Below are 24193 nucleotides of genomic sequence, written 5' to 3'. Positions count from 1 at the left end.
AAGGCCAGTATTAAAATATTCAAAATCTTTAGAACCTGATGTTGTAAGTGAACCTGCAGTGTAGCATCTCAATCTTTAATAATGTGTTCTTGTGAAGACCTTTAACATGTTCCTCAGACAAATGTCATAACTTTTCAGCTTGAGAGGTACAACTTGAATTGGTTGTGAATGTTGGCTACCTGGCAGTTCGTTTAAACTGCAGCATAAATACGAATAAGTGACCAGGAGACGATGACGTGCAAGTGCTTGGGTATTGTCCTCCACATTATTTTTCACGTTCCTGCACAATGTAAAAGGAATATACCAAATGAAGGAGACAGTTTTTAGTTTTATTTATTCCCAGTTTCACGGCCATAGAAGACAACATATCAGAGGTGCTCAGCACAAACATGGTAGGTGCATCCAGATGCTTGTTGAGACCCCTGTCACTGAAAAGTAAAAAAGAAATAGCATTTTGAAAACTGGTCAAGCACTACATATATTTCCTTAGGAGCCTCCCATTCACAATTCAAATGAACAAACAGCTTAAACACAGTACACTATTGTGTTGCTTGCGTGTATGTTTTTTAATATGCGTGTGGACACTAACGTTTCTGCTGTATCTTTTTTCCTTTATTTTTTTTTCTTGTACGCACGTGGCAGAATTCTCTTATGTTATTATTCTTCGTTTAATCTGCTCAGGTAACACACCCCTCATTAATGCCCGTGGGGCCATAAGGGTATCTTGAATAAATAAACATAGAACACCAAATACATGGTGCTACATCTACAAATTAACGTTTTTGTAGCAGTTAAAAAATTTTAAAATAAAGAATAAAATGGCACATTTCCACACATTTCCTAATACAAATCAAAAACACGGCCAACTCCAGCTTTCTTCAAAATTTTGTATACGAGTCTCTTTGAACCAGGCAAAAAAACTGTAAACATCTTGAAAACAATTTTATTTGCACGTAAAATGCAGGCAGCTTAACTAGGGTGTCGCAGAAGCTGTTGTACAACAATGACTTACTTGCTCGTCTCTATTTTTCTGATTTTGCACTTCTACGAACAAGTCACATCCTACAGTCGCAATGAGGTTGGTCGACCTGTTAACAGTTACAAAAAAAAAAAGCTATTGTATTGTGCTTATTTCTAACAATATTTTAAAGTTCTTACTCTCACTACTGTGACACCTAAGGCTGATTCAGCTGGAGAGCACCCCTATGTTGGCAGCCAATTCTGTATGAAGTGGCAAAGATTTGGCAAAACAAAGCCTTTTTGTGATGTAAGGATGATGCTCTACCAGGTGAGTGCAAGGGTGGAGATTGCTTCACCTTTGCACGCTAATGCATTAATCACGACTAAGTTCAGTTAGGTGTCCTCGACATTTCAAAGAAGTGCCGAGCAAAAACTGTTTTCAAGAACAACTCAGAAATACTAATGGCCAGAAATGGGCGGCCAGGCGGCCAGAATGTAACGGTCTCTCTTAACTCCAAACTAAAAACAAGTCAGCTTAAAACAAGTAAAAAATACCTTAAAGGAGTAGCACCACTATTAAACGTTCATGCATGATTAGGCTCTACTTAAAGGGACACTGAAGTGATATGTAAACATTGCGGGATTACTAGCGCAAATTGTAGTCCGGAGTCCCCAGGTCATGTTTCGACCACTCTAGGCGCGTTTACGCGATTTTATTTAGTAGAAAAACTAATTCGAAAACGCTGTCCTCCTCTCTTTACGCTCGCCCATTTTCTGTGGCGTTTTCGTGTGACGTCAGGAGGGGATGAGCTGGCAATTGGATGCGCCACGGCTGCGCTACTGCACGGCTCCCCGGCCGACAGAGCCAGTCGGCCCAGCGTTTCGTCCGCCGGCCGCCGGCGGGTCGTCGCAATCAAGGAGGTTAAAAAAAATTGCTTGGTCGCAATTCGTTCGCTTAGTTGAAACGAAGCCAGGACACGTTTGTGAATGGAAGAATGTGCCTTTCTTTACTTGGTTTGTTTGTACACTGTATCTAGCTCCAAGTCAAGGTCGCTTCACACAAGCGCTGCACATGCGACGCTTCGCTGACGGGTACGCCAGTAGGAAAATATAAGGCCTCTTGAAGGCGGGAGAAGAGTCAGCGAAGTCAATATAGGTACTAAGCAAATAAAATCAACTGATATTTTTACCGTACAGTGTAAAACTAGGGCGCGGGAAGCACGTTTTTGCGCTGGGCGAACAAGCACAGCGGTCAGCAGCACGACTACGTATCTGCGAACGCTTTTCCGTCTACGAAATGCAATTGCTAGACGTGAGCTACTGTGGAAACTCGGGCGACGCTTACTGCACGATCGCAGTACAACAAATAGTCACCTAAGCGGCTTGAAATGCCAAAACTAAATAAAAGTGTAAACCGGTTGTACAATATATACCCTATATAAGCAAGGCATTGGCGTCCCGCTCCGTGGCCTAGCGGTCTGAGGCTCTAGGAATTCGCGGCAAATGTTTTGCGAGTCACGAGTTCGAATCCCCGCGGGTACGTGCTTTTTTTTTTGTAAGTTAACTTTTTTGTTTTCCGCCGATGTTTTCTATAGTGAGTTCACCTTTTTTGGGGCCGCAACGTTCATGGCTACACGAACTAGTTCACAAAACGCGCGCAGGCTGGCACTGGCGCGCTAGCGAGTTCTCGTTGGCGTGCTGTTGCCATAAGCACCGACTGCTTGCAGGCAGTGGGCACAGGCCAGAATGAACAGACCCTTGGCCTGGTGCGAACACGCTTTTTACGATACAGGCATGAGGGAGGCAAGCTCCAAATATGGGGGAAAAGCGCATGACATTTGGGCGTCTGCGGGTACGCGGAGGGCGTTCATGCACTGCGTAGGTCTCGGCTAGTGAATGCTACGACTACAAGCCGTCCTGGGAGGCTTATCTTGTGCATTTTACAGCCGACAACATGGCAGAAGCGCGGTACGATGATTACTGAGATATTGAGAATGCCCATCCAACAAAGCCATTGGTTATGTTTTACAGAACCGAAACCGAAACCGAAACTTGTGTGATTGCTAACCTTGGGCATCGTCCAATCACGGCGCCCCTCCTCTCAACGTCACAGCCTTAGTTGGTGCGGCCGCCGCAAACCGCGCATGGTAGTTTTTCTTCTTTCGCGCTTTGTAAAATAATTACCGATTTGTCAACCGGATAAACGATGAAAAGTGTGCTAATTTGAGCCAGTCTACGCAGCGCAAGCAAACACGGGAGCTTGACAAATTCACTTCAGTGTCCCTTTAAAGGAGTACTTGAAATATCAAAGCTGAGATAACTATGCAAAAAGTTACCTTTGTAGCTGCAGATTTTAGTAGCAACCATTCAGTATAACATATTTTAAATCAATTTTAATATTTGCATGCACAAGAAAGCTCCGAATGAATACCCTTTCGACACTGGCATAAGCAAGATACATGGAGTGCCTCGCCATGCAGTTCACCCCAAAATGCCGACATTAGAGCTCCAGTTAATTAGCCAACACACTGGCTGCTGATGGTGCACGCTGAACTGCCTTGTGAATCATGTCACAGTTTTGGGACTGATATCATGCAGCCCAGACGCGTGCGGCCATGGCCAGCTTGGGCCACTCTAGGGCACGCATCTAGTCTGAACATGATGCAATGAGAACAGCGACATCAAGAGTGCCATTCTCTCATGGCGGCCGCCTTGGTGTTCGTTCTGTCCAAGACAAAACTGACACGAATAAACAGGGCTCAAAATAATTATATATTCTGAGGTCGACTATCTAATGTTCCATTCTATGATTCCTGGGCTGGTAGGCACGCATAGAAATGGGAAAAATGTAACACGAAAATTTCATACCAGTACTTTTTTAGAATATTTACATAGACAAATGAACTGCAAGCTAATGACCCTTTCTGCCAGTTGTTGCCCTCATCTGTCCACCATTCCTCAGCTGAGCATGAAAGACTGGTACAATAAAGTGTCAAGTTTATATTTGACAAGTTTGCAAGCTCAGTGATTTACATTGAACTTTTTATGATCTTTCCTTACAAGGATTTAACCTATAACCACTCCTCCCTGGCTTGGCTCATGTACAATGCTTAAGATTCACGCACATACTGTACTTGGTACAGTTTCATTTACGAAAGTGAAGCTTCCAGCCTCTCCCTGATGTGTCTGTAGTCCACCCAAAATGCACTGCAGAAAGCCAACTTTTTCTAATGATGACGATCGTGGGTGAAGTGAAAAAACATTAAAACGCTTCCCGTGATCTGAATCGAACCTGGGTCCCTCATGTTATGAAGATGACATCTATCCCATTGCGCCATTCCAGCACAGTCGAAGCAATCTGGATTTGCATAGAAGTGGAAAATTACACAGGAAATGTACACCTCCATCTAACGACAATGGTTGTACACTACGGAAGGTCATGGATTGCCTGCATCAGTAAAGCTCTAGAGAGCACAACTGCAGTGCATCAGACCGTCCAAATAAGAAACAGGTGTTCAGTACTGGGCTGGTTAATTTGGTGTTGGACTTGGTTTCGGAAAGCTTCACATCCCCCATTTTTGTCGTTTCAACAGATGGGCAGTTGATTTTTTGTCAAGTCTTCCCATCAGTAACTAGGACACAGCTACATATTTGGTTGTCATACAACCAGGGTGGTCTGCGAGCAGACGCAGTCTGTCTGCGGCTAATTTCGAGTGTACCACAAAACGACCCACTTGTGGAGGCATTCACCTGCTTTCCATGGGTACCCAGAAAGGATGTAGACCAAGCCTTGCTCTCCAGGCCCTGCACCAACATCGTAGGGGCCAAGTCCAAGCACTTCTTTTTTTCCACTGGAAGCCCTCCTATGCAGATGCTGCAGGAACAGGATTAAATGCTGTGTCAGCACAACTGAAAATTGGGTAGGCTAATAATACATCTTTGAAAAACAAAATGCGTAAAAGATGGCGACGTGGAATAAGACCACACAGGACAACCCAGTACAAGAAAAAGAACACACATACAGCGCATTGTCCTGTGTTGTTTTCTGCAAAAGCAGAAGTGGGCAATCTCTGCCGCATTGTTAACAACAAGGATTATTCAAGTAAAGGGAGGAACGAGTGCAGTGTTAACCTTGCGCAGCCTTTAGTTCATTGTACGATTGGCATGGTTTACAGAATTCCGTTGTCATGTAAGTCCGTGTATGTGGGCCAGACAGAACGCTGTGTAAGCGTCCATCTCAGAGAGCACTTGTTTACGGTAACGAAATCAACGGGAGCAAATCTTCCTGCACGTGATTAAAAAGTGTGGGTGCCACCCTTTGTTTGACGAGGCTGTGGTGTGTCCCTCCTGCCTGTACGCGTTATTTGTGTGCTTTCAAATTTTCAGTGGCTTTATGCCCTGCCACATCCTATTTGTCCCATATGCAGCTTCTTCCATTCACCTTCAATGTACACTTTACTGACAGCTGCTCCTGGTGCCTCCTCATAAAGGGCACAAAATGCCGCGTAACCTTCACAGCCCCTTGGACGATCTGATTCGGCCGCTGTCATTTGGTCTATCCTTTCTCTCTCCCTCTTCTGTCTTTTTTGGCTCACGATTTCACGCTTTTGTTTTTCCCTTTGGCCGCGATATCCTTACGATCTCTGTACAAAAGCGACGTTTTCCATTCATCTCCCGCAACGCAACTTAACTGCCCGAAGAGCTAGAACTCTGATGCGTGCACACGACATACTCGCGAGATTAACGCTATCAAACACATGCATACTTACGTTCGAGGCACTGCACCAACTGCACCTCACACCAGGACTGCGCTTCGGGGAGTACACGCCACCGGTTCGTTCAAACTTGAGCAATGTTATGGGCTCCTACACAAAAGGAACAACAGTGAAACGCCTGAAACTGCGGCCGGAGTGTGTGGGGACATAGCATCGTAATTTGAATTTAGCGTGTGCTGCATACTTGGAGAAACAAGGACTGGGAAAAGACAAACCACAGGCACGTTGGCTACACGAAGCAGGTGTTGGTTTGCGGGACAACGTCTGGTTTGTCTTTTTTCATTGTCTCTTCCTCGTCCAAGTATGCAGCGCACGCTAAATTTGAATTCAAGATTAAACATCCATTGTCAAAATACTATCGGGAACGAGAATGACAGCTAGGAGGCCGAGGCGGCCATGCAAACAAGAATTCACGCAGCTTTAGTATAGTGCTCTAGAAGAGCACTGTAGCTTTAGGTACACAGTACAGTGGTATAAACACAAAAACTACAACAAACATAAAATAACGACGTTACTGACCTTGCTGGGAAAATGAGCGCATAGATGCCCTCTTTTCCGCTCTTCCGCGTCTGTAACAGCAAACGCCAGAGACCGCCATGGCTGATCTACGCTGAGCTCAGGCTGCAAGTCTCTTGAAATGTGGTAGTAGTATGTAGGTAAGAAAGACACCTGATTGGATAGGAATATCCCACCAATACTAGCATTCACGGTATATTCACGCATTTGCAGCTTCATTTGATAGCAATCAACACAAACTGGCTCTCAAGCTTGGACGTTCCCTGGTTTCCCTATAGGCGGCGTAAAAATCGACGCCCCACGTGACCAACCTACCGGGCACTTTTCGACCATCAAGTCCACCAGACGGCGCAAGCGATAGGTTACTTTTGGTATAGAATACAAAACATTCATTCCGTGACTCAAAACGCCCACACAGTTCGCTTACAATGTGCTATTTAAAAATATTATTAAAAAGTTCCGCATCAAACATCCGTTGAGCAAAAATGTACGCAACTTTTTACGAACAGCCGACTGGTGCACCACCTCGTTTCTGAATTCGCAACCACAAAGCCGCCAATTCAAATTGAAACCGCTGCAACGGCCCACCGTTTCTATGCGCGCGGAGCACTGGTTTCGTGACTGTTTTTGCTGTTATGTGCTTTTGCGTTCATCAGTTGAGAGAACTGGCAAAACACGGGAATTGAGTGCTTGTGGAGTGACAAATGTGGGAAATTCCGCATCGGAAGACAGCTGTCGAGGCCAGAATATTTGATTCTTCCAACAGAAGGTGAGTGTTACGCACTCCGCTAGAAAGACGGTGCAAACGAAACCGTTGTCGCCCTCAATACCTCATTTGTGCCCTTCGTTCGAAATCTTAGCGCAAGCGAACGAGTTGTTATGGCAAAAAAAAATGTCACGAAAGCGACGTACAATTGCAGCGATCGAAATGAAATGATGTCCTGGCCTCTGTAAACTTGCGGATGTCAATAAACGATTTGTTCTCACTTGCTGCTCACTGTGGTCTGTGCCAGTCGAGGCCATCTGGTCACCTGGCGTAACATCACTTCACTAGCGCGGCGCAAGTAAACACGCGGCCAGCGTGCCAGCCAGGAACCAGCAGGAGCAGCCAAGGCCGGACTCGACGCTCCTTTCGTGCGCGGGAGGAGGAGAGTCGAGTCCGGCCGTGGAGCAGCGAACCGGCGGCCACCGTGCGAACCTGACGTTCAGGAACGGTGGACGAGCACTACTGCGCATGCGCCAACTAGACATCAAAAAACAAAGAAAACCAACTTTTTTTTGCCGGATGTGACGTCATGGTTTAAGGAAAATGGCAGCTGTTGCGCGGTCATTTCGCTGCGCTCTTCTCGTCGTGATTTTTGCCTGCCGTTGCAGCGGTGCATAGGTGTTTGGCTTACGATTGTGATGAAGGTGCTCTCGAAGAACTTCTGAAGAGCACTTACGGTGGTGTGCAGCGTGTGATCGGGACGCTGAGTGTGTGCGACTGCCTAATTTTCGCGTAGTACGTTGCGACGGTGACGACGGGCGCTCTGCATCAGTTCTGCCGCCTCGATTTACGACAGTGATGAGTGCGTTCCCGTCGAATTTCTGCACTGTGTTTTATTAGAGCGCCGTGTTGAGGCTGCTGGGCGTTTCGCCGCCTACGTGCCGTGGCGAGAGGCAGCAAGGAGGGCACTGGGATGGCGCAACCATGCTAGCCACTGCAAACGTAGACCACTTCTACGTAGACCACAGGGCTGTGTTTTTGTCCCAGTACAACGGAGTTAACTTGTGCGAAGGTATAATTGTGTGTTCGGAGTCGTGAGGCAGGCAGGTAATGTTCACCATTGCGAAGGTGTAGTAACTACCATAATCTGTCTGCTAATCACTTTGTTGGTCTGAAACCTAAGTCAGCTGATAATAGGACATGCAGCCCGGTGGGAGGTAAGGCTGCGCACAGGACAAAGGTGTTTTTTGTTGTTGCCGGCTGTAGGAACCAAGCCTTAATAATACATATCCAGGCCTCAAGTAGTGAATGAGAAAATATTAACTAGTTGCACTTAGCCCTGGTGCCAAGCATTTTTTTTTTCGTGGGCCCTCTCAAGTTCCAGGTTTTAAAATTATCCCTTCTAAGGCACGTTCAAGCTGGTATAATGCCATGCATTCAACAGATGCTGGACAGTTCACCCAATATGCCCTTGATGTGTGCTGTCACATGCCAAAGAACAATACTGTTGGTACTTTTAGGAACAGATCTTATGATGTGCAATGCTTTCAAGTTCATTTCTTCTGTGTTTAGCGTGACTGAGGACTTGCCTGCAGCAATCTTACCGCAAATAAGTTATTGCTTGTCGAACAGCACAAAAGTACCACTACAACTTAAAACTGAAATTAGTCAGGGATGAGGTTTTCCTTGTCAGTTTTCTCTCTCCAGCAGTGATGGCAATGGAAGCTGAGCAGTGGCGTTGCTGGGTAAACTTGCACCCGTGGCCCAGAAAATTTGTCTCCCCCTCACATATACAAAACAATGATTAATAATAAAACTAGTGTTATTGTTAGTATTGATAATATTAATGTCTTCTATTGTTAGCATATGAAAGCTGGTTCACACTTGCGACTAGAGCTACCAAAATCGATTTCTGTCACTCGGCATTGCTCTCATCGCGCGACAAGAGCAATTGGTCTCGACAAATTTTGTGTCTTTCATTTGGATACCAATGTAAAAAAAACTTTTTACAGCTACTGAATGCATGGGCTTCAAAACGTCAATGCAAGCATGCATAATATGCGACATGCGATGCGAAATCAAGCCACAGGATACTTGATGTGTAGTTATTTATAAATAACTGGCAATATATTAGAAAAGTAAGCAGCAAGATAAGAAGCCGTGTGTTATTTAGGCAATAATAGCTACACAAGCTTGGTTTAGAGAACCCCAGACGACGACTCTGGTGCAGATCTTGATAAACAACACTGACATTTTCAGTGAATTAGGCATCGATAAAAATCCTAACAGTAAGGAGCGTTATGGTGTGTCACTCGTGAGCACGAAAACACCATTAGCAGCCGAGAAAGGAGTGGCCAAGAGCTACTTGCGGCAGCACAGAGTGTAATGCGCCAAACCAAAGTAGGGTAGGGGAAAAGTGAAGGCTGATATGCGGCAGTGTGAGAGTACCACATTTTACAGTCGATACCAAGCGAATGGATGCGTGCAAGAGCAATGGAGGTGTGAGAGAGTCTCGGGCCTCGTCAGAAAACGACACTTATTATAAGGTGGTCGCCAGAGGCGTTCGGAAAGCTTTGCAGCCCGCTGTGCCGAATAAATCATGCAGACGTCCCGCGGGCCTGGAGGAGGGTGGCCAGCAATGATAGGGATGTTTAAAGGCAACACATGCAAGACAAATAGTCACTTCATTCGCATCAATTTTGCTGTGTCTAGGAACACACCTTGGACAAATTATGCTTGAAGGACCACAGGCGGAGCATGGTGAAAGAAGGCTGGGGGAGAAATAGAAGTTGTTCCAGCAAATAAACAACAGCCGGACTTAAAAAAATGCATATTTCCAAGTATTGTGCAGGAAAAGTGGTATAAAATGTGAAGGAAACGGCCGCCCCATAAATTCGGAAAAACCGCCTGCGCCTGCCCATTTGTCACTAAAGGCAGCCTCTGTGGCAGCATGCAACTGCTGGAAATTTCTCTAAGTGAGAATTTCAGTACGTTTGAAATAGATACATTGTCGGGTCTCTATTTCTATGGTTATGTGATTACTGAGAATGGAGGCAGATAGAAAGGGAACATTTAGCAGGGAAAGAGATGACTGGCCGTACATGAGTCGTCTAAGCGGCCAGTGAACGGCTAGTCGTGTGGATGTTTGTCTCCGACAATGTTGTCGTTTCCTTTCGTACGTTGTAAAAAGATTCCACCACACATTTGCAAATAAGTTAATTGACATTGGCGTCTTGGGAAAACGAACACAGTATAAAGTATAAAATGTGAGGTTCAGGCTTACCAGTGAAGCAGCCACTAGTCAATGGAGGAAATCTGAATCGAAGGAGGTTACGAAGCGATAAAGAAAGAACTCTTGAGTAAAATATCAGATTCGTACGGGCCCGAGTGTATCAGCGCACACGCTGGGTCACAACCGTTCGGTCGTGCCCATCCCGATTTGTTGGTGACGATTTCATTGACGTCGTTGTACAGTCGACTAGCTCAAGACAGATCCTAGACGAAACAACCTTTTCCCAGTAGCTGAGGAAATATCGCCCTCTCCAACCAAAAGTAATAACCAAGAACAAGACGTTTGGGACCCATCTCGATTCCCTCTTCCTTCAGAGGTGACTGGGCTCGCGTTGTAGCGCCGGTCACTCACAAAGCGCCTCGCTGTGGAGCGCGGTGCCCGCATGTACACAAGTGGGAGGGTTCGGAGGGAAGGATTTATGTTCTTTGCATCTTTTCCTCCAGTTGGTCATGCTTCTGGAGCGTTTCACCGAAGTCTCTTTTGCGGTCTGATGTTTTGCAGCCGGACGTCGTCGTTGTGCTGCCTAAGTTGTTCCAGTACATTTTTCCTCCCCAATGCATGCGGAGGGGCACTCAGCTCAAAAATCTTGTATACGACACCGGGGCGTCCTGTCCTTTGTCGCACAGTCTTCAAATTTTTTTTTTCTAGTAATGCTCACAAAGCACTCAGCAGAATGCTTTCACTAATACAGAAACTGCCCCTCACTCCCACCTCAATTATCGTGGGGTCTCCCGCCCATATTCCGGGATGGGAGCACTCAGCGGATCGAATGCCTAATGATAGAAAGTGGGTGACGTACCTGGTGTTTATCTTTTTGTTATGCACTTAATTTCGTTGTCCTGTCCTTTTTTTTCTCACCTTCCACGTTGCAAGATGAACCTACCAGAGCAAAATATTTAGGTCATCCGCTTCAAATATTTCTTCACTTAGAACTCCTTGGGACGGCCAATCGAAAACCATGATAAAATGGAAAGAAGATGAACACACGGCTATCCACTTTATTTATGTGCGCAACGCAGATAATTTATATTGCTCTCAACATACAGGGGAATGAAATAAAAAACCGTAGATTTACCTGATTAAAAGTTAGGTAAATAAAATAAATGCCTACATAACTGTTCTATTTCTTGCATAATTTGTTTGACAAGCTACTCGTCCGTTGTTCTTTTAGTTTAATTACACGGGGCTGCATGGGATACGCCCCTTCCATATAATGCCATCTTCGTACAATTGCCATGTGCTGGCTGCGTCGCTGGGAACGATGAAGGAAAGTCAATGACATAAAAAATATGAGCTATCAACACCCGATATCAGATCCTTCGCAATTGCTTAAATCGCGAATTGGTTGGTTAGTGCAAGCACTGAAATAATCGGGTGCAACCAAGGGGAAATCGCGACAACCCATTTGTCTCACCTAATGTTGGACACCTTAGCTCCCACCCCCTCCTCTTCCGCTTGCGCCCCTCCTCCCAACACAGGCTTAATTTGTACAGTTAGCTCCCCCGCACCAACCTTCATTGCATGTTTCACACTTACTTTCATTTCGTTTTAATTATCAGTCCCCGCTTCCTCAAGATTCAATCTTCCCCATATTTTTTTTTTCAGGTCATTTTCACATTGGTTTCCTTCTGAAAAATATGACAACCGGACCGGGGTACACGGTCTCCGACGCGTCACTGTGAAGACTCCAGAAAATGCTAAACATTCACCATGACCCGTACACAACATCTCATGTGCGTAAAAAAAGTCACATAAATAACCACCAAGGAAACATGACCAAAGTCTCGTAGGCTTGGGCGCCTCCCCCTTCACTCCTCCCCCCTACTGATCTCGTCCGCCGCCCCAACAGTGGTCCTGGACGTGATGAAGGGGCTTTGTTAGGCTCCTGTCGTCCCATTGAAAAGCAAGCTCGCTCGCTACACCCCTCCAAGCGTCGCAGTCGTATACACCCCCTCTCCAGGAATTGTTCCTTGTTCGCCTCCGCTCACCCTGCAGCCAATTAACTCCTCAAGCCGCACCCATCCTCGACTACCGCGACATTCCTAGATGCCAAAATTCTCCTCGCTTTCTTCCATTGTACCAGGAAATAAATTTGAATAGACTGGTGGGGACGTAAATTGAACCGGCCAAAGCTGTGGTCTCGTTACAGTTGTCTTCCAGTTTTCGACGTCAGCATTACACATTGTAGGGGCACAAGTGGCACCCCCCTTCCCTTTACCGAGGGGCTGGTACCCGGGGCCCAGGGACCCCCGGCCCCCCTTAGCGACGCCACTGCAGCTCAGTGTTTTTTGTCACTACAAACGACAACTTAGCTTTTGTATATATATTTAGAGGTGTGTGATTATCAACTTTGCATCTGTGAATTGAATACAAGTTAAACTTGGCTGTGAATTCAATAAAATATTTTTGAATACGAATAGTAAAAGCTGGCTGCGAATTAAATATTTTCAAACCACACTATCTTTGTTTTGGTGTTTCTAGAGTGTACAAAACATAACTACACCAAAAAGGCAGCTTAGGCAGTCAGAACTAGACACATCTCTGTTCAGGTACTTGCGCTTGACATACAAAAAATTTAATGTAACAGAGAAAATAAAACATAGACATGCAAACGAGTGCAACAAGAATTTTGCATATATTGAAATAAAGAAATATGGGTTCCTCAAAATACTGTGAACACAGTAACCATACTAGGCATATTTAATATGATAGGCAGCAGTCCCCCCACTCTCCTCAATGATTGAAAGGAGGCTGGGCGTGCTAGTTGCCGGTGGGACCTCACCAACAAGCCAGCAATAACGTTTGATTTCTCACTTCTGCTACTATATTTATAGGAAAGCTATTTTAGATTATAAATTTTGCTTTCATAGTGTTGCACTTGACCTAACATGCACCACAGTTAGCGAAAACTTGCTTGGTGCAAGGCTTTTAGGCTTTTGGCACGGCGTCGGTGTCATGCAGAAAAACCAACCCGCAATGTCTTACCTAGTGTCACTAGATAAGGCTTATCTAGTGACACTAGTCTTACCATGTAGTGAAGCTTGAAAGTTCGCACGTCTTCAGATAGAGCAAACATTCGTTCCTCTACTATTTGTAAATTTCAAATATTTGAAACAGAGCTGCAAATCGAATATCAAAAAGTACTCGCACAGTATTCTAAGTTGCGAATGTTCACACACCTTCAAATATACTGCCTGGTCCCTTCAGTATAAGTGTATAATTTACACAAATAATTTCATGAATGAGAGTTAAAAATGCAGTAAGGTGTTTCATGCAAGTTTGACGCATTTATTTGAAATCACTGATAAGCATTGGGTGCAGTTGATAGGATGGTTTATCTCTCTGTCTTCCCTGTACTATCTCCTACATCCCCTCAAACTCAACGGGCATGGCTTCATTTCTCCTACTTCCTTCTTTAGACACTGCTATGATTTCCTTTCTCCACCGGATTCGACCTCGAAGAATACGCCATTGCCCTTGCAATAGAGCACGCTACTCTTAATGTTCCTACCACCACGCCAGTATATATCTTCTCCAACTGTCAGTCAGCCCTTCGTAATTTCGCTAACCATGAGACCCACCCACACACCACTGATTTCGTCACTCTGATACTTGCATCGAATCCTCGGCCACGCTTCACACTGGTTTGGGTTCCTGGCCACGCTGGCATGAGCGGAAACGCCTTAGCAGACGCGCTCACCCGAGTACCTTTCCCGGGTTCGCCCATGTCCTGGCCAACCTTGTACCATCCGCTGACGGTTCGTACTCAACACCGCGCTTCCCGCCGTTACCAATTACACGCCCAATGCCTATCACGCACCCTGCACCCACCCCCCAGTTCCCGTCTAACTCGTGAGGCTGCGTGCCTCATTCGACAGGCTCAAACCTCTTCACTCCCCTCCCATCACATTCTTCACCGCATCTATCGGCGCCCTGGCCATCCTTCCTGCCCCAGGTGTTCTTCCTACCCATCCATCCCTCATTCTAATTGGGACTTCACCCCACCATCTCTCACTTTCATCACTTCCTGGAAGCTCTGGCTGTCTCCCCCGCCGACAGTGAACATCCAGGCTGCCCAGGAAGCTCTCTACAAACACGTGCACCGGATCCGCACAGGCATTCAGGAGTACGTGGATCCGGTGAATTGAACTTTCAAATTAGGACCAGGCATTCAGGAGTACTACGCGGATCCGGTAAATTGAACTTTCAAATTAGGACCTGGACTTAGAAATAAGTGTTTGTTCTCTCTTTCTCTCCTTCCTTCCTTTACAGGGTGGGCATTCATAGGGGCACGTGTTGGGTAATATGTTGTGTTGTAGTGTGTGTGGGTTTGTAGGCATCTGTAAAACGGCTTTGGACTGAGAGGTTGGTGAGGGAATCCGGCAGGTCTTTTCTGCTTTCTACGAATCCGTGGCTAGTAAATTTGAGGGCAGCAGTGCGTGCCGCCTCATTCCCTAGTAGAAGGGCGTGATGTCCAGATGAGGTAGATGATCACTAGCTTTTGTATGCGTCATAGTGTATTTGAGGTGTGATGCATCCTTCTTGATAAAGGGACATGCTTACTGGGAAGCACGGTGGAATCTGCCATGGCTGTGCTTGCATCTGTTTTTTGCAAAGTTGTGGAAGTGGTAGTGGTGAGTGTGGCGGGCATCAAGGGTTTCTTATGAGTGATTAATGGCAGACGTCCCAGGGTTTTGTGCTTAAATATGCATCAAAACAGTGAACTGAATGAAGGTGGCTACGCAGGCTAGTTGAGACTTCATTTTGGAAATTTTGGTCAAATGTCAGGCATGACTCAAGGAAAGGATAGAGACAGGAACGAGCTTCATCAACGAAGCTTCATTTTGCTCTGAGAGTGATTACAAAGTAAACAAAACCCTCATGTGACACTGCTTTAACACCACATGTATAAAAAGCAATTACAGCTGCTGCACACTTCACACTAATTATTCAGTATTCTATAGTGCATCTGTCTCCCACCTTTATCACATAGGTCTCAAAGATTTCTCGTTCCTGTTTTGTGCCATACAACTTCAGCACTCTCGTCGTATCATAGGCCTCAAAGATTTCTCGTTCCTGTTTTGTGCCATACAGCTTCAGCACTCTCGTCGTATCAAATTCTGGCATGCAGCCACCTGGCGTGCATTGAGTCTTGGAGTGGAGCACCAAATCGGCTTCTGTTCAAGTCGTCACCAATGCGGCATGCTCCCACCACCGCCTGTTAGGGCCTTGTCTGCCCTATGTACCATCAAGATACATTGAAATAGGAACAACAAACCACATGACTTGCAGTATATGCTGTGCATCATGGTGACGGGCTGTGTAGCCACAGGAGGAACAAAGTTACAAGAATTCGTGTCCAACAGTGTCATGGAAATAGCATTTGAGAATGTTAATTTGGCCCACTGCCGCATGTCGTGCGGGGTCCCGCTACGGTTATCAAACTTTGTCACTGTGTAGGCTCAAGCAGAACACGACGAAGGCTGATCGCAGAAGCACAAACGGGCACCAAATATGGTGGTGGGCGAAATAAATATTTTCACAGACCGAACAGTGCCTTCTCGACACCCACGTGCAAGTTGGTCGAACTGGAAGTACATAATATCTTAGATAAACTGCACGAAGCTTACCATCACTCCCAAACCTCCCGCCTCAACCACCTACCAGACGAGACACCCTTGAACTCCTCGTATATCCAGCACCCCAAGAACAGCTACAAAGTGTGCCCGTCCACATCCGTCAACACATTTGTACAGCTCCCATACCGCGATATACGCTCAATACGCTCGACAGGAAAGCAACCCTCTGGAGACCAACGAAACTAACGTGGATAATTACAAACTTTTCATTTCTGCGTGCCAAGAGTCCTCTGCAATGATTTAACAAGTATATGCAGCAGGACCATGACCTCCTGAATATAATGTCAAGAGCTTATGACAGCACGCAGCGATTACAAGACACGGGGTTCGACGAACCAAAGCGACGCGCAGGAATCACCTTTGTAGGTCGCAATAGTCTTGTCTTGTTATTTCTTAGTCAATGACCGTGTGGTGAGCGACAAGAGTTTCGTGCGAACGATCATTCGTGGCTGGCCGGTCGCAATAGTCTTGTCTTGATATTTCTTAGTCAATGACCGAGTGGTGAGCGACAAGAGTTTCGTGCGAACGATCGTTCGCTGCTGGCCATGATAGCACCGCCGTTTGATGTTGAAGGCATACGCGCACTCGCACGTCGGAGACGAAACGCCCAGCGGCCTCAACACGGTGCTCTAATGAAATCACTCTCGCAAATCGAAGCGGCACAACTGATGCAGAACGCCCGTGTTCACCGTCGTAACGCACTACGCGCAAATAAGGCGGCCGCACACACTCAGCGTCTCAATCACACGCTGCACACCACCGTGAGTGCTCTCCAGAAGTTCTTCGAGAGCGCCCTTATCACAATCTCAAGCCGAACACCTATGCACCGCTGCAACGGCAGACAAAAATCACGGCGAGAAGATCACAGCGAGATAACCAAACAGCTGCCATTTTTTTTAAATCATGACGTCACATCCGGCAAAAAAAAGTCGCTTTCTTTGTTTTTTGATGCCTAGTTGGCGCATGCGCAGTAGTGCTCGTCCACCGTTCCTGAACGTCAGGTACCGTGCGAGGGCAGCCATGTTATTAAGGAGCTCAAGCGGCCTGTGCAAAAAGCATCCGCCATGTTTACAAAGCCTAAGGTCCCTAAAATTACTAAGGTAGCGCCATCTTTAGATCTCGCCGCCTTTCGCCCTCGCCCGCGCTCCTCTCTTACTTCGTTTTTTGCCATTTTCTTTTTCGCCGGCGAACGCCGCGCGCCATTGGCCAAGGGAAAAGTCACGTGGTTTTGTTTTTTTTGCTCCGCCGCCGGGTCGCCTCGCCGATGCCTCGCCGGCTGGGACATTGCGCAACGCCGCCGCTGCGACGCCATTGCTGGCTTCCGAGCCACCGTCGCCACCGTGCTTCAGTACCGGCTTTATCGTAGGCGCCAGCTAATAGCAAAGTAAGAATTAGCTGCTCGTTTCGAAAAAATGTCGCACCGGTGTCGTTTTAGGTTGCTTCTCGGTGTCGATGTGTTGTGCCTTAGGCAGCGCGAATATCGTCAGGCAGGGCACAAGACTTCGTTATTCCGTCCGGGAAACGCGACGCAGAAAGGAGAAAAGTTTGGTTGCATAGATTTGAACGGGCATACTTCAGGCCGACGCTACCATCACTCTTTTGCGAGGTAAGTTTCTGAATGCTTGTTCTTGCTCTGTTAAATTCTGCGCGAGCTTGAGCGGTCACTTACGAAGAAATGCGTATTCCCTTCGCGACCGTCGTCCACGCTTTGTTCTGAGTAGGCGTTGCGCGCAGCGCCGAGTTCGTCCCGTCGTAAGCTTTGGTTTGGATAAGAGGCCGTGTATTTGTCATGTGCGCGCTTAACTTCCAGCATCAATATCAGCGGCGTAGCATGTTCAGTCAGTTGTCGTAAGGTTTTCGTGACGCGAGAATTGTTCACGTGAATTCATGCTTGTTTTGGCCGACGGCAGCTTGCGTCTGACCATGTATCGTGTGCGTTCCGAGTGCGTGTACGCTCTTTTTGGCGTGAAGTCATGTTTTGTGTGTTAGCTACCCGGGTGCTATTATAATCCCGTTGTTATGACATCGGAGTGATTTGCTGCGTAATATGGGCTTGGTCGGTGCGGCGCAAATTGAGGCTGTTGCGAGAAAAAAAAATTGCGGCTAGGTAAAACAATTTAAGGTCAGCTAATATAGTGACCGCGCCGTTGACGTACGTTTGATGCGCAATTTCTGTTATCGCTTTATTAAATTCGCGCACGTTTGAATGAGCACTTCAAATGCATATTCGCACCGTAACGGCTGTACGCCCTTTCTTCCGTGTATGCACAGAGGAACGTTAATTACGACTTACGTTTGCATTACACGCGATGCCATACATTTGCAGTGTGCGCGCTTACTTCATCTTAGTAGTCAATGGCGCAGCGTATTCAGTCATTGCGATTTGAACCAAAACACACTGGGCGACTATATTATTTTCAGCAGACGTATTTTTATCCAGCAAAGCGCTTGCTAAACGGGTTTAGTGTAGCGAGTTGAGCGGACGCGGCACTGAGCAGATGCGCGAACACGAATTTGACCATGCTACGGTAGAACAGTCACTAACTCCCTTCTGCAATGCATTATTGCCTATATTTGCGGAGTGTTTGTGGCGCATCTCAAACTCGGAGGCGACATTTTTTTTCCCTTCTCAATAGGATTATTTCACGGATCAATTTGAGCAACGGATATTGGAGAAGCTTGGCGTTAAAAAAACTAAACCCAAATGCCACTCCCAACATTTTTTCTCACGGGAAGCCACGTCAGCAGCACAAGCAACCTGCACGACGTCATTACGGACGTTTGTTCCAATAAAATATCTATTTGCTGGCACCAATTCATTTTTGTGATTTATTGTTTTCTCTTGATAATCATCGTGACATTGGTCCTCTTTCGAATTTCTTTCGGGTGTATCCCTGTGTTAGTGCAATGTACAAATCTGCCAGAATATATCCCAGCACAAAACAATTCTGTCCAGGTGCCTCCATCAATAACGGCTGTAAACGACCGCGCCCGGTGAAAAAACGTATTGCATTATTAATTAACTCTAGACGGGGCTCTAGAAATCCTATCCTCTAGAAATTAACGGGGCTCTAGAAATCCTATAAATGCTACCAAAGAGCGATTTCGGCGCGAAAACAAGAGCAAACTGCAGCGAGCGCCCTGAAGCGTAGCGAGGGCGTCTGCTCTCAAGTGGCCAACAAATATGGCGGCCCCGCCGCGGAGTTAAAGGGACGGCGGCGCCGCGGGTGAGGGGAGAGAAAAAAGAGGAGGGCAGCGGAGAAGGAGGGAGCAGTTGGCGCTACCTTAGTTCTTTCAGGGACCTTAACAAAGCCGTGTTTACAGCGCCATCAAGCGGGCGTACTCGGTAGTTCACGACGCCGCCACTACGCTTTTTCTGGCACTACAGGCAAAGCTAGACCTTTGCTTCTCTAAAATCCTCCCTGTTCTGTGCTGACACTGACACGCTGGGTACTGACAGCGCAAATCGTTCACTCGGGAAGGACCCAGGGAAATGCTGCGACTACTTCGGCGTTGTCCCTAGGCGCTCAAAAACGAGCCCAGTGACGTCACGTTTTGATCACGTGACCCAAGGATTTCTTTCCTCCTTTTAGCCGCTCCGCACCCGGGGCGCGTATTCCCAAACGATATCCCATGCGGAACCCCGCCCACCACGCCCCCCTCAAACAACGACGTCACGCCCGTGACATCACTTCCGCTTCGTTCGCGACCTCATACGCCATGGTTTTTTGTTTCCCTTTGTTTTGGGCGGCGGCCGATGGCTTCGCTCCGCGGACGAGGCTGGGCCATCCTCCCTGTACTGTGGCTGGGCCTGCCGCGCTGCGGAGCTGACGTACTACATGTGGTAGAAGCATGGTAGAAGAAGTTAAAGGCCCAACCACATGCAGCGTACTTTCGGCGTTTTCTCGCGTGGCGACGACGCGCGAGCAACGCTTTGCTCGCCAGATATCGGCCGTCGACGCAGCTCGAGAAAGCAGCGTAAATCGGGCAGCAGCGGTCGGGTTTCAGGCCCTTCTCGTGCTTTGGGGTCATTCCTTTCAGCAGAAGAGATTCAATTTCTTGTTAACTCTTGCGCGCACGAGGCGTGTGCACGGAAGTGGTTGGCTGGTACCTTCAGTGCTAGGTGCGTCAACTCCCAACCATTACGTCCCCGCAGTACTGGAATCGCGAAACAGTGGCTTGGATATCGGTGCTCTGCATGCAGAAATAGGAGGTAAGTGATTGGCTAGCGCACGTACTCGCTCGCACGCGCACGGAGTGAATTCGCGTAAAATAATTTTGCCACATTTTGAGTATGTTAGATGTGGCATAATCAAGCTCTGATATTGCTCGGACACGTATGCATATTGCGTAAAAAATTTTGGCCTGGTGCAGAGTTGTACAGTGCTCCCCCCGCTCTGAGGCGGTCACCTTACATGCCCCACACGCACGCACACAAACATTTTGCAATGTATATCGCACCTTACGCGTTGCATTGCAACGGCGGACCTGTACGCAAGCAATTGCTGTTCATCTTTATCGAGATTAGCTGCTTTCTCAGATTGCTCTACTTTTGGGTGCGAGAAATTTATTCCTCAAAACAAATCGAATGTCTATGCACACCTGTGTCATCTTCAGATACGCAGTGTTGGTATATTGTTTACACATTTTATAGCAACGTTTTTGTTGGGCACTGATAAAAGATGCCTGCAAATAACTATTGTTGCTGAGGCAGTGGTGCATTTTAAAGCCAAAGAACATGTAACGTGCGTGTGACAGGCAACAGCTGCAGTGGCTAGATGTGAAAATTCAGAGGAGGTGAAACAAAATGTGCAGATGTTAATACCCTTACAAAAAAAATGGTTATGTTGACCCTATAAGGGCTGTGCAACATGCCTCCATACGTAAGGAGAAAAGCCCTTGTAGCTCATGGGAGCACTGGAGTGCCACTGTAGAGCCTCAGCAGGATGTCTACGCCACGTTTCGGCATACAGCTCAATGCATGAGAATATGTAGTGTGGGTGCTCATTTTTCACGCGATTTTGGCATTTGCAATCACGTAATTGCATTGGCACATTTTCCTGAAGTATTGACCTGAAGCTGGTGGCATGAAAGTTGTTCCTTGTACACCGTCGGACAGCATACTATGTGGTGTGCTTGCCCTGCCAGGATCTTGCAACGGCCTTTCTGAGCCCTCCTGTTCAGTAGTTTGTGTGCAGTAAAAGCAGAAGCCGCACCTTTTTGCATCTTTCGGTCCATGTAATGAATCATGTACACGTGGTACTGAAAGACAAACATAGGACGTAAAACACCCCCCCTTTTTTTTAAGTCCTCGTGAGTGGGTGGGTGGGTGTTTTTCCTTTTTTGTTTTATTATCATACCCTTTCCCTCATTTGCTCTCCTCTTTTCTATCTGCCTGCCATCCCCTCCCCGATCCCCCTGCCTCCAGCTTCTGGAGTCCACCTTGAGGTGCGACAAACTACGCCTGTTGGTAGACTTCTCTTACCTTCAAGTAGATGTGAACAAAATATTAAGCAGAATACTCAAATGCAGGAATTTCAGTAAAGGTGATGTGTTAAAAAAATGAATGACCTCAAATATGCTGAAACAGTGCCAAAGTTGCCTGTGAAGAACCAAAGGTGTCATCATAGTACATTCAGGTTCTTTAAGGGTGGTAACTTTGGCTAGTCGGTACACTATAACTAAGAAACAGCACGAACAGATGAATACACAAGGAGAGGAAAGACGCAAACACTGCTCACAGCTGAAAGTTTATTGTTTTAACAATATGAATTCCGGCGTCATCAACAAAGAAAAGGTGAAAGCTATACAATGACAATCTTAACCACATACAAAACATGAACCCCATGATACCGAACTGTAGACACGTGTCACGTCAGAAACATCATATGGGGGTCCAGCTGCCAGCAATAATGCCCATGTGTACAAGATTTTGGCACACGTTAAAGATCCCCAGGTGGTCCCTCCACTACGGCGTGCCTCATCACCTGCACTACGTCGGCGCGTTGAAACCTACAATCAACCTCTGAAACAAATGCCTCCTAAACAAACGAGTAAGGGAAAATATGACAATGGTCAAGGTGCAGGCAACCTTTCTTGCGAGGGAGGACTAGGCAGTGTTTGAGATCCAGATGACTTCATTTTTTTCTGTGGCCTTCTCCTCCTATCTCTGATCACTAATTGAATGGTGCCAGGTGAGTTTATGCATTTGCCGCTGCTGCTGACTTTGTGGACTGACTGCATGCTGCTGGAAAAATGGGTGCGCTTACCACTGCCGTGCCCGCTTTACCATTTCTGAAACTTCTCTCGAGGCGAAGTTGGAGATCGTTTCGTGTGTGCCTCCTTTCGCGAGCTGTTTTTCTTGCTCTGTGCGTCCTTTTTAAGTGGAGTGCAAGTAGTATGCAGTGGACCTTCACTTCTCTTAATCAAGATAAACTCAAAAATTGAGCTCTTTGGTACAAACTCGTTCCACCCACACCAATAACTAAAGTGGTTGGTTTGCCTGTAGTCAACTTAAAACGATCCATTTGGCCTTGTAAAGGACTGGTAGATGAATAGCCATACCCATTTCACCTGACACTGTTTAGACCCGTGAGCAGTGACAGAAAACTCCTTTGTAGAGTTGACCATGCGGCTGACAGAGCTGAGGCATACAATGAGATGAAGCTATTCAAATGCCATTATTCGGAGAAGGGGGTGGCACACTTCTTGGAGAATATAGACATTTCAAGGAATCAGTTGTTCTCAGTATTTGAATTCATGCTACCCCTTGTATGGACAGTGGTCATCCATCACCTAGGCTCATCCATCTGGCCTGTAGAGCAGCCATTGAGGCTGGCTGATGCTGTTGTGATAGAGTGGAATTTCGAGTTTTCCGCTGGGCAGATCGACCATCAGTGACAATTTCCACCGATCCAATGGCAGGACTCACTTGTGCACTTGGCCCAAGATAAACTTGCTGTCGGTTTATTTTGCCTTCAGGCTTCAGTTAGAAGGTGGTTTGTGGGTGTCCGACCATTTTACATGACATGTAGAGCCCACCTTGTTGATGGCTACCAAGCCAAGGTGAAACTCTGACTGCTGCTGCTTTACCGTTGCAGGTTGGTGTGCTGAGTCTAGAGCCTTTTAAAGCATTATGTTGTGATTGAGCTGTGTTGAGTAATTTTGGCAGACATCTTGAAATCCCCGCAACTAATCATTCACGAACCAGCTTCTCTTGAGGGCTGCTAAAGATTGCTGGGCCAGTGCGCGAAGCCTTGTCACAGTCTTCAGCATACTCTTCTTCTTGAACTTTTGTGTTCCAGCACGCTCAACCATATATAGCAAAATATCGATGATCTTATTTTGTGTCACACAAATTTCTGAGAAATCCTGGCAAAATTGCATTGTTTTCAGTGGGCACAATTTTGGCTGTTACGAATGGCCTTACGCGGGCCAGCGGATGATACAAACGAGCTGGTGAGGCGCCCGACGTGTCAGAGTTGCCGTGACCGCAGAGCAAGGGACAGCAACATACAAGTACAGACTCTCTCTTCCCTCTGTGCCACTCTTTCTTCGGGAATGGCCGGGCTGTTGTCGTGCGCACGCATGCATGGCGTGCCGAGTTTCCATGCCGCCGGTACCAGGACAATGCTGCTCTAGAGAGAAGAGCACCTTGACAGCCTTGGGCAGGCAGGTGCTTATGATGCAGTCGGCTAGCGACTCAACTTCTCTTGATTTCTGGCATCTCATTGGTCTTGGGTGGGGTGCAGCGATGGATCAGAGGTACAGCACTAGCATTGTATGTGGGAGGTACCGGGTTCGAAATCGGCATACCGCCAAGCACCCACCGGTTTCTCTAATGGGTACAGGTGTCATTGGTCGAGTGTGGACCCTTGAAAGGGGAACTTGTGACTGGAACGCTGCCTTTACCCTTGCGAGACGCCCCCGACCCTGGTCCATCTGGCGGGGCCCCTGGCCGTCATGCCACATTGCGTGGGGTGAAAGAGTATAATGCCATGTCCTGTCACAGGTGGTTATGGCGTCCGCCGTATCTGTGGAAGTCACCATGTGCATTCGTGTTCCTTGGTGGCGACAGGCAAAACGCTAGACGAAGAAAAAAAGAATATAACTACCTCGGACAGATGGTTAGTGCTGACCCCAACCATGGGAGAGAAATCTGGCACAGAAGAGGTATGGGTTGGGGAGCACAGGGCAGGCACTGCCAAATAACGAAAAGTGAGCTAACTCTGTCACTCAAAAAAAAAAGCTGAAACTTGGCGCCTTACTAAACAAGTAGAAAGCAAACTTGGGTTGGCTCAACAGG

General features: G+C 46.9%; 1 protein-coding gene across 2 annotated transcripts; it reads right to left on the bottom strand.

Annotated features, from left to right (window-relative positions):
• Positions 1-255: 255 nt before the first annotated feature.
• Positions 256-6537, bottom strand: LOC144158495 (uncharacterized). 2 transcript variants are annotated; one of them, XM_077689410.1, is made up of 4 exons: positions 6255-6537; positions 5730-5825; positions 4711-4834; positions 256-428 (listed from the first exon to the last, which is right to left on the bottom strand). In XM_077689410.1, the coding sequence occupies exons 1-4, from the start codon at positions 6468-6470 to the stop codon at positions 379-381; spliced, it is 486 nt and encodes a 161-aa protein (XP_077545536.1). In that variant the 5' UTR covers positions 6471-6537; the 3' UTR covers positions 256-378. The 2 variants fall into 2 exon arrangements, with proteins under 2 accessions (XP_077545536.1, XP_077545537.1); XM_077689411.1 differs by lacking the exon at positions 256-428 and adding an exon at positions 795-1088.
• Between the last annotated feature and the right edge of the window lie 17656 nt (positions 6538-24193).

This window comes from Haemaphysalis longicornis, unplaced genomic scaffold (assembly GCF_048455015.1).
Source record: "Haemaphysalis longicornis isolate Haplotype H1 unplaced genomic scaffold, Haemaphysalis longicornis Haplotype H1 scaffold_10, whole genome shotgun sequence".
In the NCBI taxonomy this organism is placed as follows: domain Eukaryota; kingdom Metazoa; phylum Arthropoda; class Arachnida; order Ixodida; family Ixodidae; genus Haemaphysalis; species Haemaphysalis longicornis.
The sequence above is the reverse complement of the archived record's forward strand: the minus strand, read 5'-3'. Positions and strand labels throughout refer to the sequence as shown.

Bases quoted from the DNA above. Each gene is read 5' to 3' on its own strand.
- LOC144158495 (XM_077689410.1), bottom strand. From the start codon at position 6,470: ATGAAGCTGCAAATGCGTGAATATACCGTGAATGCTAGTATTGGTGGG. The intron at 4,835-5,729 runs GTAAGTATGCAT...CTGTTCCTGCAG, and splicing joins GTTGGTGCAGTGCCTCGAAC to CATCTGCATAGGAGGGCTTC. The intron at 429-4,710 runs GTGAATGCCTCC...TTTACTTTTCAG, and splicing joins TGGGTACCCATGGAAAGCAG to TGACAGGGGTCTCAACAAGC.